We start from the raw sequence: 15287 nt of genomic DNA, 5'->3' as shown, positions 1-15287 counted from the left end.
TGACTCCGAATCTTATGAAGTTTGTATATATTGTTCCCCCATTAGTAAGATGTTGCTATTATACCTTGCTGAATACGTGTTTTTAAAGTCAAATCTGAATTACAACAAGAGCTGTCACTATTGGTGACAAATGCCGCCGAAGTAGGCCCAAGAATGCCACAGTTGTATGCGCAAAAAAATCACATATCATTTTGTGACTTTGACCTAAGAGACCTCGGTCATAAGCGTGACACATCTTCTCAATATGGTTAACATTTGTGTCAAATTATTTTCAAATCCCTTCATAAATGGCAGTGTTATGGATCAGACAAGAAACACCTTTGACTTCTAAGTGTGACCTTGACCTTGGAGCTAGGGGTCTGGGTCTTGCGCATGACACCTCATCTCATTATAGGGAACATATATGCCAAGTAATTTCAAAGTCCCTTTATCAATGGCAGAGTTATGGACCGGACAAGAAACAGACCATGTTAACCTTTGACCTCTGTGACCTTGATCTTTGAGCTAGGAGTCTGGGTCTTGCACATGACATATTGTCTCATTATGGTAAACATTTATGCCAAGTCGTTTCAAAATCCCTTCATGGATGGCAGAGTTATGGACCGGACACGAAACAGACCATGTTAACCTTTGACCTCTGTGACGTTGACCTTGGAGCTAGGGGTCTGGGTTTTGCGCATGACAGTCGTCTCATTATGGTGAACATTTATGCCAAGTTATTTCAAAATCCCTTTATGGATGGAAGAGTTACAGCCCGGACAAGAATTTATTTACCGGACACACACACGGACGTACGCACGGACAGTGCGATTTTAATATGCCCACCTTCGGGGGCATAAAAATAAGATTTAGTTAAATATTTTATCAGATAACGGTAGCCCTGCTAAAGAACTTTATTGTTAATATTTTACAACACTCCGGAACAGTTTCCTTTTCGGTCGAGAACAGCATTGAGAGCCGGAATAAAAAGGGTTTCATTACCTATATCGTTGGTGCCTTTAAAAGAAAGGCTATCTGCAGTGAAGATCATATATTTTATTGTGAATTGGACCGATGACCAGAGAGCTAACTATCATTTTGACAACATACACTATATTTATTTCTTTTATAAATACAATCAAAAGCAGCAGTAACTTGTAAACTTTTCTTACAATTAAGGACGGAATTTAAGATAAATCGCATTACTTTATGAGTAGCCAACGTTATAAAGACACAAATTCAAGTTTTGCCGTCTTAGTATATTTGGTAGAAGACAAACGTTGGATGAAGCAAAGTTATGTAGCACCTTCAAAAAAATTTTACGACATACTGAAAACAATGTGTTGGATTTCTCACTTGATTAGACACTTATTCGCTTTGATTTTGAAACACGTCGTGACGAGCCTTTGAGAGGGTCTCGTAACAAGATCATACAGCGTTTATATATCAAGTAAAGCTCATTATTTCAGCATGTTGCAATTTAAAAACTAACACACTGAATCCTTCAGTATGAACCCTATCTTGACTTATACAAGAAATGTAAGACGTACACAGAATGTCCTAGGTACCTGCAAAATATGCACTAATTCTCTAGTATATCCATTTTGCTTTATTTTGGTGATTAGCCACCCGTGGTCAAGCGAAAACGCCAACGTTTGACAGTCAGTTATAGCATTTCTTACAAAAACAAAAATTTTTCCTCACTGTCAAGTCTTTTTGATGTTTTTTGTTACTGCGAAAACATAACAAAAAAAAAAGTTTGTCAACAAAAAAAAGGAAGAACGTATAACTTATTTTTGGAAGTAATTCTAATCGCAAATCAAACGGCCTTTGTTTTACTTCCTTCTTGTTCTATAGCTCTCTGGTGGTGTTGGTGGAAGAGGTCGCCAAGCAGTTCTAGATGCAACTGATGTTCCACTTGGAAGTCCGGATTCTCCACTATACGCATAGCTTGTGGTAGGTGGACCTTGCTTACTGCTTCGAGAAAACGTATCTCTTCTTGTTTCTCTTTTATCTGGTGATACTGTCCCGACACAATGATCAACAATACTGCTGTGACCATCAGATGATGCATTAGAAGCTCCAACTTGTCTTGACGGATTATTTGCCATGAAGCTAGAACCATATGCTCTGTCTGTGGAAGGACTCATCTTGTCAAGCAGAGTTTTATTGCCTTTCTCATGTAATCTCGATGCATTATCTGTTGTGAGACTGAAACCATAGTTTCTCTCTCCTGGTGAACTTGCCAAGTCGTATCTATACTTGGTAGTAGGTGGTTCTCGGTCCAAGTCTAATCTCTGACCAGATACATTTTGTAATTTATAACCAGCATCTGAAGGAAAAGGAAAAAATGTTCAGTGTGTATGGGAAACGATCGATCTTTTATATATTCGTAAAATCCACGCAACTAGTTAAGGTAAGTAATGTATACAAAGTTAAACCAAGCCTATAGTCTTCCATATTGTCTCTGCTCTATTTATCACCATTTTGTCATTGTTCCAAGCTTATTTCGCCAGTCGGTTAATCTAATACTGTCCTCGAAAGATCACTTTTTGGGCAATGGTTTTCTTTAGAAAACACACAATGAATACATGATCTACATTTCATGTCGTGTTGAACTTACGGAACTCTCACCTTCAACTTCTTTCTCTTGCATCTGCTGTTTTGCTTCCAGGACCATCATCTGTGCCCCCTGTGAAATAAGATCTCTCAGTTGTATCACAGTTAAAGCTGTTTGATCACTACTGTTATTAACTAGATGGACTTCTTTGAGGTGCACAAAATCTGACATGTGCTCACAGGCAAACAGTAAGACAGCGTTAAAGAAAGATCTAACACACACCTCCAGTGGACATCCAAATATTCCTGGAAAATATATGTTTTGTATTACTACCGGTATCAGTGTTGGATGCAAACAGAAACTGTTAGTTTACAAAGTATTATTTAAATACCATAGAATGTTTTCGCGTCACTTTATTTTATTTTGATTTGTGATATCACGGGTGGTAAACGCGCAATGCAATTCCCGCCGGGAATACGCTTAAAATGGGTTGCGCAACGTCCGGTGCTGGTGTTGCGCGCAAAAAAAGACGAAATTGAGGTATGTGAAGTTATGATTTTGCTTAGTATGAGACAAGAATAAATTTTCTTGAAAAATGCAAAATGCTATTCGACACAAATATGATAATACATCATATGTGTAAAATATCTGGTTTGTAATTTATGATTCGGCTCTATTATCACAAAAACTCAGGCGACACAAAGCGTGAAAAAAGTATGAAATCAACAAAAATGGGAGTTTCTGACCTCATATGCCTAATTCTGAGGACATCTGATGCTTTTTATAATAACTCAATTGCTATAAAGTAACGAATATCAAAATTATTTGCTTCAAATCCTGCTTACGGGGACATAATTGACCAAAAAATCATCGGGAATGGGGTTGCGCACCGGGAATGGAGCTGCTGGTATACATCATAATGTATATAATGTATACGCGCAACTCCATTCCCGGGGCCCATTCCCGATTATTTTTTGCCAATCTTTCCCCCAAAAGCAACATTTCATTCAAGTGTATTAAATATTCATGACTGTTTTACACGCGTTTGATCATTAGAAGCGTCACATTTCCAGAAAGAAGGCACAAGAGTTAGAAAATTTGCATTTTTCATGATTCCATGCTTTTTTGACAGCTCGAGCCAGCAGAGTTTTCGTGATAACAGGGCCGATTCTTAAAGTAATAAGTTGGTATTTCACACATACGATCTTTATTCATTTTTGTGTCGAATAGCATTTTGCTTTTTTTCGAAAGCACTCGTAAATGTGTCATTATTTACAAAAACAAAAACCTACCTACCTCGATTTTGTATATATTGATGCGCAACACCAGCACCGGAAGTCGCGCAACCCATTTTTAGCGTATTCCCAGTAGGAATTGGATTGCGCGTTTACCACCCGTGGATATGAATAATTCATTATTCGTCATTACTTATACAGTTGGAGATAATACTGTTTAATTTTCACGAGTGTAAGCTCTTGCCGCGAATATTAACAAACGAAAAACACAATCGCGTATATAAACCAATCTACTGTACCTTTTAAACATCTGTGTATCTCTTTAATGTTAATTCTAATTTGTAATAGAGGTGAATAAAACAGACTTAACTTTAGACATTTTACAAAATAATAAAACCAATTTTGCAACAAAATGTAGTTTTCTGCATTTTCACTTACCTGAACTTATGACGGGCATTGCAACTGACTGTATCTTTAAAATGTCATTTCCGTATTTCAGACAATTAAGAAATGTTTGTGTAAGCTCTAACGCGCACCTCGCTGGCCGAGTTGATGAATATATTGGCCCTACAGCATGCATCACGTATTTTACATTTAGACTGATTTTTCCACCAGCGCACGTGTGCATAACATTTGTCGTCGGTACACGGACAAACCTTCGTATATATTCTTCACATTGAAGCTGCATTTCAGATCCAGCGGCTTTAGCAATGGCATCTGCGATACCACCAACATGTGCCAAGCTCTCATTAGCGGCATTAACGATAGCGTCCGTTTCTGCCATGGTAATCCACCCGGTGTAAACACTTACAGTTAGTGGTCCATAACGAAAGTCAATGCTTCGGACGTCGTCAGGTCTGTCGCTTACAATGGCTATCTCATTTCTATTTTCTTCAGGTACTGATATTGTCAAGGCTGTTAACCGCTTCAAGCTTTTATCGTAGTCTAAACTTTCTTCTTTATCAGTTGAACAGTCACGTTCTATCTGGACGCTTTTCCGAGTACGTGCTGTTTGTTTCTGCGTCTGCATTTTGACTTCTGCTGTAGCAGAATCAGTTTCTTTCTTCCAAACACCTGTTGATTTGTGTTTCATTTCCGCCTTAATGTCATTAGCAGACGGCGTGCTTATAATTGGGTGATCATCCAGTTGCATTGGAGATGGACTTCTTGGTTCGTTCAGAGCAGGGTCCCTTAACAATGTACGATAATTATATCGCCTAGGATCATTTTGATGTCTTACGAGTCTTTCAATATATGCCCATATCCATTCTAACAAGTACCAGTTTCCACGAACACCGGTTATGCACCCTGTTTCGTCAAAACAAAATTCAACGTCTCTGTAGTGTTGCAAATCATCCCTGACTTCATCTGTTGCTTGAATGAGGGCGGCTACGGAGGGTTCAAGTTTCGCCTCCATTGTGGTAAAAACCTAAAAGATGTCGACAAAAATAACTGGGGATTAATTAATATATAAAACCGTTAAGTTAATCATGATAATGAATTTGTGAAACACAATACTTTTCGCTGATGGTAACTTTGTACATCTTACAGATATATCTTCATCACACACCCAAACCCTGTACAAAATGATGTCTATGTTTATTAACAATGGGAACCAGTCTTGTCTATATAATTCAATCCTGATAAGTGCGAGTGTTGAAGATAAATCGATAGTCAATTTATTGAGCAACTGGCTAATATTACCCTTGCATAATGTCATCTGTCATGTTTAACTATGTAGCAGTGTAGACTTATACTGCATCTCATGGGATCTATCTACCTTTAACTGACTTTCCAAGACAAGTGCTTTCCAGTTTTAATCGTTGGTGATTGTTTGGTAGTATACAATAATGATAATAAAATCATTATCATCATCTTCATCTTCATTATCAACGATATGTTCTGTAAGTTTATCATTTATCTGACATTTACTTGCCAAACTTTTCCCCAGGTTTAACCTGTCCATATATATCATTTTTTGGACCACGAAGGACAAAGTATACAACTCACCTGTGGGCAATGTAGAGGTTCAATAAATATGGTCTCTCCCATCATATTATGTTCGTGTGCCATCACCGTCTCCCCAGCTAAATCATATATGAAAAAAAAGATATAAAAAGCGGAATAATAATAATTACTTGAGCCGCACCATGTGAAAACCAACAGTGCATTTGCGACCAGCATATATCAAGACCAGCCTGCGCACCCGCGCAGTCTGGTCAGGATCCATGCTGTCCGCTAACGGTTTCTCTAATTGCAATAGGCTTTGTAAGCGAAAGTGAACATGTATTTTCGGTATCAAAATTGTGTAGTAGTCATAAAATACGAATACAAATCATTGGCGTATTTGATTTTGTTGAAATTTTAATATTTTATTAACAACATACGAGTAAAAACGTATTAGAACTTTTAAAAATATAAACGTTATTGTTGCTGAAAATTTAAGAACTAATTTTCTTTCTCCCATTCAACAACATTGTAATACAAGAGATCACAGAGTGATCTTGGCGCCCACCATTGAGCCATTTTTGATTGTTCCAAATTTCAAGACTAGCTCAAGGTCAAAATCAAGATCAAATTTCATTTCAGTACACATCACTGTGCATGTGGTCCATGCATGTGGTCCAAATTCGAAAGCTGTATCTTGAGAAATGTGAAAGTAGGTCACAAGATCAATTTCAAGGTCAAAGTTCATTTCGGAACACAATACTATGCATGTGCTTCAAATATGGAGGCTGCAGCTTGAGAAATGTGAAAGTAGATACTATATAAAAATCAATGTCAAATTTCAATTCAGAACACAAAAATATGCATGTGGTCCAAATTTGAAGCCTGTAGCTTGAGAAATGTGAAAGAAGGTCACTAGGTCAAACTCAAGATCAAAATTAATTTCGGTACAAAAAACTATGCATGTGGTCCAAATTTGAAGGCTGTAGACTGAGAAATGGGAAAGTAGGTCTCTAGGTCAAAATCAAGGTCAAATTTCATTTTGGAACACAAAACTATGCATGTGGTCCAAATTTGAAGCCCGTACCTTCAAAAATGTGAAAGTAGGTCACTAGGTCAATGTCAAGGTCAAAGTTTTTTTCGGTACACAAAACTATGCATGTGGTCCAAATTTGAAGGCTGTAGCTTGAGAAATGTGAAAGTAGGTCACTAGGTCAAAATCAAGGACAAATTTCATTTCGAAACACAAAACTATGCATGTGGTCCAAATTTGAAGGCTGTAGCTTGAGAAATGTGAAAGTAGGTCACTAGGTCGAAATCAAGGACAAATTTCATTTCGAAACACAAAACTATGCATGTCGTCCAAATTTGAAGCCTGTGCCTTCAAAAATGTGAAAGTAGGTCACTAGGTCAATATCAAGGTCCAAGTTTTTTCGGTACAAAAAACTATGCATGTTGTCCAAATTTGAAGGCTTAGCTTGATAATTGTGAAAGTAGGCACTAGGTCAATGTCAAGGTCAAAGTTTTTTTTGGTACACAAAACTATGCATGTAGTCAAAATTTAAAGGCTGAAACTTGAAAAATGTAAAAGTAGGTCACTAGGTCAAAATCAAGGTCAAATTTCATTTCGGAACACAAAACTATGCATGTGGTCCAAATTTGAAGCATGTACCTTCAAAAATGTGAAAATAGGTCACTAGGTCAATGTCAACATCAAAATTTTTTCCGGCACACAAAACTATGCATATGGTCCAAATTTGAAGGCTGTAGCTACAGAAATGTGAAAGTAGGTCACTAGGTCAAAATCAAGGTCAACTCATGTCAATGTTCATCTTGCCACTCTAAACTATACATGTGGTCCAAATTTGAATGTTGTAGGTTATTAACAAGAAGATTTTAAAAGCTTTTCCCTATATAAGTCTATATGAAGTATGTGACCCCCGGGGCGGGGCCATATTTGACCCTAGGGGGATAATTTGAAAAAACTTGGTAGAGAACCACGAGATGATGCTACATAACAAATATCAAAGCCCTAGGCTTTGTTGTTTGGACAAGAAGATTTTCAAAGTTTTTCCCTATATAAGTCTATGTAAACCATGTGACCCCCAGGGCGGGGCCATATTTGACCCTAGGAGGATAATTTGAACAACCTTAGTAGAAGACTACTAGATGATGTCACATACAAAATATCAAAGCCCTAGGTCCTGTGGTTTTGGATAAGAGGTTTTTCAATTTTTTCCCTATATAAGTCTATATAAACCATGTGACCCCCAGGGCGGGGCCATATTTGACCCTAGGGGGATAATTTGAACAATCTTAGTAGAAGACCACTAGATGATGTCACATGCAAAATATCAAAGCCCTAGGCCCTGTGGTTTTGGACAAGAGGTTTTTCAAAGTTTTTCACTATATAAGTCTATATAAACCATGTGACCCCGGGGCGGGGGCCATATTTGACCCAAGGGATATAATTTGAATCATCTTGGTAGAGGACCACTAGATGCTTCATACCAAATATCAAAGTCCTAGGCCCTGTGGTTTTGGACAAGAATATTTTCAAAATTTTTCCCTATATAAATCTATGTAAATTATAAAAATAAACAAAGGGCCATAACTCACTCAAAAATTGTTGAACCAGTCTGATTTTCATGGGGGACACAACTAGGGTACCAATACATCATTCTGACAAAGTTTGGTCAAAATCCCCCTAGTAGTTTCTGAGGAGATGCGATAACGAGAAATTGTTAACGGACGAACGGACGGAATGACGGACGGACGGACTACGGACGCAGAGTGATTTTAATAGCCCACCATCTGATGATGATGGGCTAAAAATTTGTATGAACAGAGTTGCAACTGAAATAGAAGCACATTTGACTAAACACTACTTACTAACGGAGTCCTCAAAAACGACAACAGCATTCCCTTTGAACAATGGATAGTAGATTTCCTTTACAGGACCTCCGCCGTTCTCTGGTTTAGTGAAATGTATCTTGATATCTCTCTCCGTACATCTTGTAGGAAGATAAGTAACTCTTATACCAGCCATTATGGTGAACCAAAACTGCGGACAAAAATGTAAAAACTTACTCTTTTAAAGGGGTTCAATTTGCATTTCAATATATTTACCAGCATCAACAATCGTCTTAATCGAATCAACACATCAACTTGATATTTAATCTCCTGACCATATGTTATACACTTACTGAATGGTCGGGGCTAATTGTTTTGTTTTTTACTTATATTGGCTAAATTTCTTAAACTGGCTTTTTTCAACATCAGATTTGAGACTTTTTTTTGTATATTTGGCTAAATATATTAATATCGTTTTAAATACTTGTTTAAATTCTTTGAGAACCATGATACACATTTCTCACCTAAAACGCACATTTACTTCTGATCTGATAGCTTATCTTCCATCATATTCTTACTTTTTCGTTTCGAGTGAAGATTTTGGTAAAAGTCTTAGTTCATTGTTGTTGTTTTATTTCCTTTTTTTTCTGAGTGTAAACAGTATAAAATTACATCTCTCGGTCAATCACATTTTGACTTGACTTTCGGTTTCGTTCCAAGGCTCAGATAGGTTGGCTAGTGAATAATTACTGTATGTATTGCTGTGTATGCTTGTAAGTAATATTGTATCAGTTTTTGCAAGTAATATTGTATCATATAGAGTATCAAATTACTGTATCGACTCTAGTATGTAAAGGCAGGTGTGATAGGATACCTCTAATGTATTCTTACGCCAGATGTGTCTGATATGATCTTAGTTTATTTGTCTTCTGAAACAAAATATCATATGTAAGTATTGATGTCAAAAATATAATTTTAACTCGACACTTTTTACATACGTGTTAGGTCACTTGGTCATTAATGGTATGTAAAACATCTCATTGTGATGTAGCATTCTATAATGGTCTTAATGGTGATTGTCATATCATGTCTTAATGTATTTGTTGTTCTGTGTCTGTACATATATGATCATATTTGTTTCATGTACATACGTTGTGCTCTTCAGTATTGGAGGAATTAAAAGTTATCTATCTATCTAATGTCACATTTTCTCAATGTGTCTTATTATGATAACAGAGACTCTGCGTATTTTGTTTTAGAAAAATCTGCATAAATTCCCCTACTGGTGATTTAGGAGTATATCATCAAAACGGACATCTTAACCAACAATACACCTGACCATTACATGTTCTGCCATACTGTCCCGTACCACAGACACTTGGAGGTAAAGCCCCCCCCCCCCCCCCCGCCCACCCCACGCAAGCTGCCATTCAATATTTTAGTCTTTTAAAACTCACTGCATTGCAGTGATAATAAATAGTAATATTAAAAACATGATGGATTTGTAACAAAACATATTTAATGATCCAGACATATGCTCAGTGTGTTTTCTTCAACAGGGCTACCGTTATTATAAATTACGTAACTTTTTACTATCGTAATTCAGATTTGGTTTTAAAATACAATAGCAATTCAAAGAAGTTATGTCAAAACCCGTTTATTATGGGTATGTGATTTATTTCGTAAGATTTTGGTTCATGGCAATTTTCCAATTGCATTTAGTAAAGTTAATAAACGTTTTATTAAAAGATGTTATAAAACCCAACTGTTTTGAAACACACCGCATGTTTGGTGTTCAGTCCTTTTACAGTTGGACGCTACGTTTTCCTCTTTAACAGGTGGAGGACTGATAGGTAGATCTTAAATCCCACCGGGGCTGAGCTATTTTGATTTCTGTCTTCCGGCCTGTTTCGTCGGGCCCGGTGTTTCCCTTGTTGCTCTGTCTTCAGCATATAGGAGAATAAAGATATCCCATTGCCATTTTTCACTTAAATATTTCGTCTTTGGATATTTACTTCAAATGTATAAAATCCTCATCAAATGCATTTAACTTTACTGGATATACTATAAATTAAGTTTGCATATAGAGCGACATGCATAATCATAGTAATCAGATGTCAACTTTTTTTGTGCTAGTACACGTTCATACTTTGTATAGCCTATACATGCGGTTACAGGGATATAAATTAGCAGGGGCCCAGTAGCCCATGGCCCCTAGATTTTGGGCTGGGCCCCTAAATTATTGGAGAAAATGCCCATATACCTAATGTTAAACATTCATTTTTGACAGTCTGGGCCCCTAAATAAAAATAGCTAGTTTATATCCCTGGGTTACTTCAAACTTAATGCTTAGCACCGTAAATACACATAAACTTGTTAACTTTATGTTTACATAAACTATATGAAGTATTGTCCGTAATTGACCTGGCACTCATTAATCTTCGCCAACAGTTTCGGGCATTTTCGTTGTATTACGCGATATTTGTGTCCTAAAAACTCCTAAAATCAAAATAATCAACTTAGATAACCAACGGCGCAGTGGTGTAGTGGCAAGCTCTCTGACTTGTAATGACGTCAGCATGGGTTCGAATTCATTTCTAACCATTCTTTTTATATAATTCCTTATGTTTGTATTTGTATCTGTTTTACATTATTTCATGAAACGATTCATTTTGTATCGTTAACAACTGTTCTTTGAATTGTCCGTTGAATGAATGATTATCTGTCCGATCCTGAAGATTTTAAACTACATTTTGTAAAACTGTTTAATGTACGTAGAAGAATGTTGATGGATAGTAGAGTATTTCCTTGATAAATCATGATAAGAGTGACAATTTTTCCGTCTGCTAATTTTTACAGATAAAATAAAAAAAAACAAAAACAATTTGGTCAGATAGAGGACTCGAACGCTAAACTCTGAGGTTAGTTGGCACGGCTATATCTGCACAGGAAACATGATTGTATATGATTGGCTTTTCAATAGTTACATCGTTATTTAGGTTCGGACACCGAAAATTAATTAACGGAAACAAACGGAATATTCATGAGTGCCAGGTCAATACTTACGGACAATACTTGTTCATGTTATTTTAAACTTTATGAAATACGGGTCAAGTATACCTTTAATTTTGACGTAGAACTAGTAGGCCCTACTCCGGAGTTTACATATAGCCTACAGTATATGACGCAAACTACTGAGTACAATTTATATCGGGGTTAAACCTGACCGAAAACTGACCACTGTCCCAGTGGCAAATACTTGGTACGTTTTCCGAAGCTTTTTTTTTTTCAACTGAAAAATTAAAAACAAAACCTTAAAAGCAATCGCAGCTTGACGAGAAAAAAATCAGGTCAAAGTGTTTTTTTTTTTTCAGTTTTGGTCTCCAAGGAGTTATGACAGGGTCAGTTAGAAGGGTATATATCTATTTGATCAGGTAGTACAGTGTTGGACCAGATGCTTGACACACAGCCAAATTCAATATAAATTGACATCGAACTTGGATAATGTGTTTATACTTGTCAATGCTGTAATTTATCTGTTATTGTTAAACATACTAGTACGCTGATATTCAATAAAGTGCACAATACTATTTAAAGATACGAACATCAATAGAAATGAAATACATACTTATCACAACATGACCATTATTTCCTTAAGCAGTAGAAGAGCTACTGATCCAAACAAATGACCCAAAGAAATGCATTTGAAACCGAAACCGAAAGTACGACAACACTGAGCGTGACATATTATTACCACTTAATGAAACTAGAACCGTAAAGGTTGCATGTAACTAAATATAGTATTAGCCCCCAACACGTCATTTAATTGTGGTAAAATGCATTTTTGTAACATTTCTATCTTTAAACTTTAGCAAAAATGTTTATTCAAAAAGAAATCGTTACTACGTATATAAATTATGTAAATTTTTAAAACTGGAAAGGTAATATACAATAATGATTATATTCTCTTTAGAAAGAGCTTAAAACGAAACATTAAAACTGATGAAAAAAAGTTATAAAAATTGGACTACATAAGAAAGAAAGCAATTTTTATGGAACGCCGCTGATGTCTTATGTTTGGACATTCATGTAATCATGTCAGAGCGTGATGTTAACTTGTGAAAATAGTGCCTTATTACGTTAACTAGCCATGATATCTTGTCAAATTGCGGAGTTAACATATCAAAGCAGTGTCTTATTATGTTAAAAAGCTACGTTATTATGTTAGGGTGTAATGTTATATTGCCCAGATAGTGTCCTATTACATTTACTGCCCGTGTTATCATGTCAATGTGTGATCTGCAAAATGTGTTATTATGTTTAAAAGCTATGCTTTCTTGTTAAAGTATTGTCTGATATTGTCTACAGAGCGCTATTATGTTAAAAATCTATGTTATTTGTTAAGGTACCGTGTGATTTTGTCTACCCCTACCGAGCGTGTCATTATGTAAAAACGCTATGTTATCTTGTTAAAATGTCGTGTGATCTTGTCTACCTAACATGCTATTATGTTAAAAGCTATGTTATTCAGTCAAATTTGGTGTTAACTTGTCAAAACAGTGTCTTATTATGTTAAACTGTTACGTTATCATGTCAAAACATGATGCTAAATTGTTCAAATAGCGTACGTCCTATAATGTCAACAAGGCATGTTATTATGTCAAAGTGTGATATAACTTGTAAAACAGTGTCATATTAGCCTATGTTAAAAAGCTATGTAATCATACGAAAATATCATGTGATCTTGTCTCCCGAGCATTCTGTCGTGTTGAAAAATACTATGTTATCTTGTTAAACTATCGTGTTAATTTGTCAAAATAGTGTTTTATTATGTTAATATGTTATGTTACCATGTCAATATGTCATGTTAACTAACCTAAATACACTGCATTGTGAATTAAAGACTATATTAAGAGTAAGAGTAAATATCACAATTGAACCAACAAATTCTCAGCTTTCTATTATCCTTTAAAGTGTTTGATTATACATGATGTGATTATACTGAGATTTTTCATGTAAGGGGGAGTGCAGTTACAAGAAATCATAACTCTGTGTTGTTCTTTTTTAAATTATTTCCCTTTTTTGAAAACCTTATCCGGGGCGTTACTCGAATACTATAAAAGGCATTGACTTCATACTTTACACAATAATAGAGGTCAGCGAGAGGGAGTGTAGTGACAAGGAACCTTAACTCTAGGTGGTCTCATTTTTAAAAAACACTTGAATACTATGTAAGATATTCACTTCATACTTTACATTTTGATAGAGGTAAGTGAGGGGGAGTGCAGTGATAAGGAACCATACTTCTAGGTGGCCCCATTTTAATCATCTCCCTTTTTGACGCTTCTTGATACTCAGTAGCTAAAAAGTTTTGAAGATACTAAGTTGTAATTTTATACAATGATAGATCTCATTGAGAGGATGTGAAATGACAAGGAACAATAACACTAGGTGGTACCATTTTTAATTATCTCCCTTTTTAGCTCGACTTTTCGGCGTCGCTTAAAGATTTTGATAAAGTCAAATATCTCTGTTACTATCAAAGCTATTGACTTGAAACTTAAAATAGTTATTTACTATCAAAGTCTACACCAGGAGAAACAATCTCCATAGTTCTGGTTTGAATTTTGACAGAATTATGCCCCTTTTTAACTTAGACTTTGGTTAAAGTTTTTGATAAAGTCAAATATCTCTGTTACTTTCAAAGCTATTGACTTGAAACTTAAAATATTTGTTTACCATCAGAGTTTACACCAGGAGAAACAATCCCCATAACTCTGGTTTGAATTTTGACAGAATTATGCCCCTTTTTAACAGATTTTGTTGTTAAAATTTTTGATAAAGTCAAATATCTCTGTTACTTTTAAAGCTTTTGACTTGAAACTCAAAATAGTTATTTACTATCAAAGTCTACACCAGGAGACACAATTCCCGTAACTCTGATTTGAATTTTGACAGAGTTATGTCTCTTTTTAACTTAGATGGTTTTATTGGCAAGGCTCTGATTTAGAGTCAAGCACTGAGAAAAGTCTTACGGACAGCTCTTGTTGAAAAAACTTGTCCGGGGCATAACTTGAATACTTTTAAGGTATTGACTTCATATTACATATTAACTCGAATAATATGTTAGATATTGACCTCATGCTTTACAGATTGATAGAAATCACAGAAACTGAGTGCAGTTTTAAAGAACCACAACTCTTTAAGATCACATTTTTCATTAACACAAACACCGTGACTGAAAAGCCCTTGATGTGACAGCAATTTAGGGGAACATCCATCGGTGTTAGCGATCGCTTTGTTTATTTCATTTACTTATACATAATTATACAGTATCTCGTTACATACATACAATTTTATATATAAATATAAGATTAAATTACTGAAATGGCACACCTAGCTTTATGGAAGCCCCACGGCTTTATCCCAAGGGTCATTGTGAAAATACATATGCCATTATAACGAGAAGGCACACCGTAACAGTTATTGACCTTTTTATTATAATACATTGCTGCTGACGTGTTGGGCTTTTTCGGCAGAAAAACAAAACAAAACAGAACATGACTCTTCGAAAATTAAATCAGAAAGCCCATATCTCTTGAATCATTCAAATCCATGACCGGTTAGTTCAGTAGATAAACCTAAATGTTTGAACTGAATCGAGTAGTTGCGAGTTCGACCCGATGCCGAGTCGAATATTCTACGTGGCGCCT

The 15287-nt window shown here is 35.8% G+C and overlaps 1 protein-coding gene across 2 annotated transcripts; it reads right to left on the bottom strand.

Annotated features, from left to right (window-relative positions):
* Window positions 1–1072: 1072 nt before the first annotated feature.
* On the bottom strand, window positions 1073–12316 carry LOC123546396 (uncharacterized). 2 transcript variants are annotated; one of them, XM_045332625.2, is made up of 6 exons: window positions 12203–12316; window positions 8614–8785; window positions 5785–5861; window positions 4213–5203; window positions 2614–2844; window positions 1073–2311 (listed from the first exon to the last, which is right to left on the bottom strand). In XM_045332625.2, exons 2-6 carry the CDS (start codon window positions 8768–8770, stop codon window positions 1815–1817), a joined length of 1953 nt encoding a protein of 650 aa, XP_045188560.2. In that variant the 5' UTR covers window positions 8771–8785; window positions 12203–12316; the 3' UTR covers window positions 1073–1814. The 2 variants fall into 2 exon arrangements, with proteins under 2 accessions (XP_045188560.2, XP_053406713.1); XM_053550738.1 differs by lacking the exon at window positions 12203–12316 and adding an exon at window positions 11695–11835.
* Between the last annotated feature and the right edge of the window lie 2971 nt (window positions 12317–15287).

The sequence above is a fragment of the Mercenaria mercenaria genome, chromosome 9, assembly GCF_021730395.1.
Source record: "Mercenaria mercenaria strain notata chromosome 9, MADL_Memer_1, whole genome shotgun sequence".
NCBI classification, from domain to species: Eukaryota; Metazoa; Mollusca; class Bivalvia; order Venerida; family Veneridae; genus Mercenaria; species Mercenaria mercenaria.
The sequence above is the reverse complement of the archived record's forward strand: the minus strand, read 5'-3'. Positions and strand labels throughout refer to the sequence as shown.

What these genes read in the sequence shown, in the direction of transcription:
- LOC123546396 (XM_045332625.2), bottom strand. Translation starts at nt 8,770, where the DNA reads ATGGCTGGTATAAGAGTTACTTATCTTCCTACAAGATGTACGGAGAGA. An exon ending in CGTTTTTGAGGACTCCGTTA is followed by an intron (nt 5,862 to 8,613) that starts GTAAGTAGTGTT and finishes TATATGATTTAG; the next exon opens with CTGGGGAGACGGTGATGGCA. An exon ending in GCAAGAGAAAGAAGTTGAAG is followed by an intron (nt 2,312 to 2,613) that starts GTGAGAGTTCCG and finishes CTTTTCCTTCAG; the next exon opens with ATGCTGGTTATAAATTACAA.